The 6,221-nt window shown below is 43.8% G+C and overlaps 1 protein-coding gene across 1 annotated transcript in view; it reads right to left on the bottom strand.

Annotated features, from left to right (window-relative positions):
* LOC123084598 (cysteine-rich receptor-like protein kinase 6) overlaps window positions 1–4,778 on the bottom strand; it is a 9,471-nt gene extending 4,693 nt beyond the window's left edge. Inside the window, exon 1 of the mRNA XM_044506112.1 lies at window positions 4,760–4,778. Coding sequence (XP_044362047.1) covers window positions 4,760–4,778 — 19 coding nt within the window. The remainder of the gene's footprint in view (window positions 1–4,759) is intronic.
* Window positions 4,779–6,221: the final 1,443 nt, after the last annotated feature.

The following is a 6,221-nucleotide window of genomic DNA, read 5'->3' as shown; positions in this document are numbered from 1 at the left end:
TGCTCTGGAGATCTATATATTGTTCAATGAGAACTATGTATGTACTTTGGTTTTAATGTGATGATGAACTTCTATTAATGATGATATGTGGGTGAAATGATGATACCATACCAACTTGGAACCTTTTCAGAGTTCATTTCAAATGGTTTTCAATTTCATGGTCTTATAGCTAAAAATAATCAGTAAATGCATGAAAAATAACAAATATAGTCAGAAAGAGTTTTAAATTGATGATGTGGCTTTGAATGGTGCATTTTGAACACAGAAAAACTATGAAGTTCAAATAAGTTCAAAAAAAATGAAATCCCTTTGTAACAGACGAGTTTCCGTATGAAACCCTGATACTTCAAAAGAGATTGTCCGTTTTGTACACGAAGTGCATCCAGTTTTTGCTGTAACCCTCTCTACTTTCTCGCACATGCTATGTGGGTGAAATGATGATACCATGCCAACTTCGAACCTTTTCAGAGTTCATTTCAAATGCTTTTCAATTTCATGGTCTTATAGCTCAAAATAATCAATAAATGCATGAAAAATAACAAATGTAGTCAGAAAGGGTTGTAAATTGATGATGTGGCTTTGAATGGTGCATTTTGAACAAAGAAAAACTATGGAGTTCAAATAAGTTAAAAAATGAAATCCCTTTGTAACAGACGAGTTTCCGTATGAAACCCTGATACTTCGAAAGAGATTGTCCGTTTTGTACACGAATTGCATGCAGTTTTTGCCGTAACCCTCTCTACTTTCTCGCACATGCTATTTGGGTGAAATGATGATACCATGCCAACTTGGAACCTTTTCAGAGTTCATTTCAAATGCTTTTCAATTTCATGGTCTTATAGCTCAAAATAATCAGTAAATGCATGAAAAATAACAAATGTAGTTAGAAAGGGTTGTAAATTGATGATGTGGCTTTGAATGGTGCATTTTGAACACAGAAAAACTATGGAGTTCACATAAGTTAAAAAAAATGAAATCCCTTTGTAACAGACGAGTTTCTGTATGAAACCCTGATACTTCGAAAGAGATTGTCCATTTTGTAGACAAAGTGCATCCAGTTTTTGCCGTAACTCTCTCTATTTTCTTGCACATGCTATATGGGTGAAATGATGATACCATGCCAACTTTCAACTTTTTCAGAGTTCATTTGAAATGCTTTTCAATTTCAAGGTCTTATAGCTCAAAAAAACCAGTAAATGTTTTTATAAAACTCTAATAGCAAAACGAATCAACTAAAAAGCTTTTATAAACCTCTAGTATTTTTTAAAGTAAAATTATATAAAATTTATGCATCTAAAATTATCAAAGTATTTTCTGTTCAAAACATGAAAAGCAGAAAGAATTATCATAAAGAATTTTTTGTTAGAAACTTTAGTAGAAAAAGAATTTTCATAAAGTTTTTTTTGATAGAAACTAAAATAACAAAATCTGTTTTTGAGTATAATGATAAAACGCAGTAATATTAAATAGAAGGAAAGAGAATCACTCAAAATTTATTTTTATAGTGAAGTTATTCACAAACTAGTGATTCACACAAATTTTAAAGAATTAAAATTTAAACTATTCAAATTTGGAAACTAATGGAGTAACAGAAAGATTATAATTATTCTGAGCTAAAAGCAAATAGAATAAAAAAATAAAGCAAAAATCAAAAGAAAATAAATAATTCAAAAAAATACTGGACTCAATAACCTAGCGGAAGAATCGTCCGGACTTGAAAGAGCGGATGCAACCCTTGTATTTCGTTCTTTTGTTCTTTACTCTATTTTCGCTTTGGCACTCACTTCCTTTGGAATAAGGGCATTTTTCTTCTCTACTCGTTCCGTTGACCATCAAACAGTTTCTTAATTCTGTTATGTCAAATAAAAAAATGCCGCCTAATGGGCCACACGGCTTGCATACGACTAGAAACCCATCTGTACATGGGCCAGGATGCAGGCCCGCAGGCCCAATAGGCCCAACACGGCAGTGACAAGGGTAGGCAACTAATGCCTGCATATTAGAGAGGAGCTCAGCACCTGACCTGCAACGCAGCTTATAAACAGGTGCTGAGCTCTCTCAGCTAGCGAGGTGGGACTAAACTTCCCACCGCACCGCGCCAGCACAAGGCCTTTGGTCCCGGTTGGTGCCACCAACCGGGACTAAAGGTCTGCATTGGTCCCGGTTGGTGGCACCAACCGGTACCAATGACCCCCCTATACTCCCGGTTGGTGCCACCAACCGGGACTAAAGGCCTCTGCTTCCCGCCCTTTGTGTTGCTGAAAAGAGGCCTTTGGTCCGAGTTGGTGCCACCAACCGGGACTAATGCCACCTTTAGTCCCGGTTTGTGGCACCAACCGGGACTAAAGGCTTTGCTATATAAGTTCACACTTAGGAAATTTTCACTCTCATCTCGTAGTTGCCGCCCCGACGACGCCGACGACATCGACGCTGCCAGGCTGCCCCGACGCCGCCCGCCGCCCCCACCGTCGCCGTCGTCGTCGCCCCCGCCGTCGCCGTTGCCAGCGCCCTCGCCGTTGCCCGCGCTCTCACCGTCGCCCGCTCCCCTGCCCCGACGCGCGCCCCCCCGGCCCGTCCCCGTGGTCGCCGACCCCGTGCTCCTCCTCACCTTCGTCCGGCCGGCGCCATCTAGTATTTTTTTCATATATATACAGACGGTCTATTCTGCTAATATTAGCAGAATAGCTATTCTACACACCACTTCGGCACTGCATGCTCAATAGAAGCGCACTGCATCATTTTGACGACGAGCACTGCAATAGAGACTAGTGAATTCTCGTCGCAAAAAACTGCACGCGTTATTTTTTCGGTACTGTTTTCGCTCTAACTTTTTAACCGTTTATCGGAATGAGGCGTGTAATATATCATTGAAAAGCTATGGATTAGGCGCAACTTCGACATATTGAACACTTTTCTAGATTCCACACGATTCAAGAGCAGTTTTGAAAATAGTGCAGCGGATGACGAGTGGCAGCGAGCGTTTTCTCGCGTTTTTTTCTAAACCGCTTGTCGGAACGAAGCAAAAGATACGCCTTTGGATAGATATCGTTGAGGTGCATCTTTTTCATATATAAATCTTTCTCTAATTCATTACGGTTTAAGAGCAGTTTCAAATTTACTAAATCGCGGAATTCTGTTTTTCAAAAAATTTCAAATTTTTGGTACTATTTTCGCTCTAGTTTTTGAACCGTTTGTCAAAACGAGGCGTATGATACGTCGTTGGAAAGCTATGGACAAGGCGCAACTTTCGTATGTAGAACTTGTTTTGAGATTCCTTGCGGTTTTAAATTAATTTTGAAAATTGTGTGGTGGACAACGAGTGGCAGCGGCCGTTTTTCGCGAAATTTTTGCAAACCGCTGGTCGGAATGATTCAAACGATACGCCGTTGGAAAGATATCAACGATATGCAACTCTTTCATGTAGAACACTCTCTCTAATTCTTTAGGGTTTAAGAGGAATTTCGAATTTACCGAAATGCGGATACTCTGTTTTTCGCGACACCCAAATCGACGTGGGTACTTCATCCGACTGAAAACCGCACTGCACCGGACGAAAAATCGCACTGCATCAGACTGGTAAGAGAACTGCATTGTTTCTTTTATTCAAACATAATTTTTTTCAAGGACGAGAAAGTAGAGTGCACTTCACATCGGGCGTAAGTGAACCGCTACAGTATTCAAAATGAACCACATTACTTTTCTTCGCTTCCGTAACAATTTTTTTGCACTTACGGGATGAACAACATCATACGGCCGACCGCACTGCTTCAGAGTGAAAACCGCACTGCATCAGACGGTCAAGTAAACTTCATAATTTCTTTTGTGGAACGTATTTTTTTCTCAAACGAGTTTTTGTTGTCTTTTTTTCAACATTTTTTATCAACGAGAGTGGACCATGGAGACTAGGGCAAGCGAACCACATCATATATCGAAGTGAAATGCATTACCATCTTGTTGTTTCACTAAATTTTTCACACTTTCATGTTAGGTGCAAGTGAGCAGCATCAATCTAAAAAATGAACCACATCTGAGGACCAAACGCACTGCACGTGTTGATGTAGTCGACTGATTTTTGAGACACACAATGCACTTCATACATAGGGGTAATGAGCTGCTACACAAATTGGAGTGATCTATTTTTTCCAATCGTCCCACATACAAAAAAATTGCATTCGAGAAAGAAAGTAAACTTTCTGTGGGGATTTCTTTCTCTTTATTATAAAGGTGAACCACTAAGGGGCTGAAGTGCACTTTCCTTCTTTTTTTCATGGTTAGTCTTCTTCCGTATTAATTAATAAACTCAACAGCTAGAGCAAACAATAAAGTTAACAACCAGCAAACCACCATCGAAGTTGCATTTTTTCTGTTGAACAGCTCGGCTATGTATCCCGAACTGCACACCGGCTAAACAAAAAGCTATGCTACATAATCAAACTGCAGGAAAGACGACCGGTGAGCTGAGATACAGGCTCAGCAGAACTTCTTGGTGCAAATAGTGGAGTTCATAATACACATTTAACGCCATGATTCATTAACTAGCAAACCATCATCAACAACATTTTTTTAGTCTGAGTGTGCAGTGCATTTCTCTATCTCTTTGTTTGCTTCTTCGCCTCCCTCCTGCAAAAGAAACTTAAACTGATTTGCAGCAATTAGCAACAGCGGACCGACATGAGATGCATTGCACTGGAACTGCACGAACCGAAAAAAGTAGTGGACTGCACCAGGAGCCGTCAACTGCATGGCCAGTAGGGCGTACACGCGAGGACGGCGGCCATTACGGGACGGCCGAACCGCACGCGCGTGCTTCCTGAGCTGCATGGTGTACCCCGCCGAGCTACATGGTGGCGTGGAGTATGGAGGAGAAATGGGCACAGGGCCGACTCACCAGCGGCGCGAGGGGGGGTGTGGATCCTGCAACAACTCCTTGGGGGGAGGCCCGGTCTGGAATCTCAGGGGCGCGGGGAGGCCGATCCGGCGGCGTTGCGTAGTTGGGGGGAGGCCCCGGCCTGGATCCCGATCCAGTGACCCCCAAGGTGGGAGGTGAGCACGCTAGGGGAGGGGAGTTGGGGAGATGTGCATCGGTGGCGGAGTGGATCCAGTGGTTGCTTGGCAGGGGCGTGGCCAGAGTTGTTGGCCGGCCCTGGGGCTGATGGCGGCGGGGCCATGGTGGAGAGAAGGAAGGTGGGGAGTGGGGATTGGCTAGGCCCAAGGGGTGGGCTGCGACGGCCATGGATCTTGGCTAGGACGAGGAGAGCTCGGGATGGGGAGGAGGATTCGCAAGGAGAGGCAGGTACGTACGGGTACGGGTCGCTGCGACCACCAGAGCGCCATCGGCCGCTGGATCCTGGCACCTACCTCACGAGTCCACCACTCCCCTCTCCTTAGTGGCTGGAGGTGATTGGATCCGGCCGTCGTGGACGAGATTCGTCCGTCCGGAGTTCAAGAGTGCCGGGCATCAGCACCCCCGCCCGTTTCGCCAGCTCGGAGCGCGAGCGGGTGTGGGCGACCTCAGCCCGTCCGCGGAAGAAGGAAAAAGGGGAGGGAGGGGAGGTACTGGTGGGAGGGGGCAGCGTCCGCGGGAGGTACTGGTGGAAGGAGGCAGGCGCCGGGCACGCGTCCGGCGGCGCGGCCCTGGCGGTAGAAGCTGCAGCGGAGATCGAGAGGAAGGTTGGAGAGAGGTGGGGTTTGTGCGTGGCAGAGTGGGGGATGAAGAAGCAGCCAGGGGGATTTTTCTTTTTTTCTTTTAATCTGTAGTTGCGGTTCGGTTCAGGGTGGGTGGGGTGGTCGGTTTGCTGGCTTCGACGGTGCGCAGGTGTTAGCAGAATAACAGGAAGTGTTATCAGAATAAGGTCTTAAGGGTGTTATTAGAATAGACCCACCCTATATATATATATATGCTTGTTTTTTAATGCATGTATATGCTTGTTTTTTCATATATATGATGATATATATGCTTGTTATCATAATTGTTTTTGTTCATATATATATGATGATTTTTTTATAGAATATGATGTTTTTTTTCATAGATGATCACATATATATATGATGTATGCATGGATGTGGATGAAATATGATATATTTTTGTTCATAGAACATGATGTTTTTTTATTCATAGATTTTTTTTATTCATGAGAGAGGCGGGGACGTCGAGGGATCATAGATGTAATTTTTTCAGATTTTTCTATCGTGCATAGATCGATTTTAGACCACGGGAGCAC

Source organism: Triticum aestivum, chromosome 4A (assembly GCF_018294505.1).
Source record: "Triticum aestivum cultivar Chinese Spring chromosome 4A, IWGSC CS RefSeq v2.1, whole genome shotgun sequence".
Classification (NCBI taxonomy): Eukaryota; Viridiplantae; Streptophyta; class Magnoliopsida; order Poales; family Poaceae; genus Triticum; species Triticum aestivum.
Note: the sequence above shows the minus strand (reverse complement) of the source record. Positions and strands in the feature narration are given on the sequence as shown.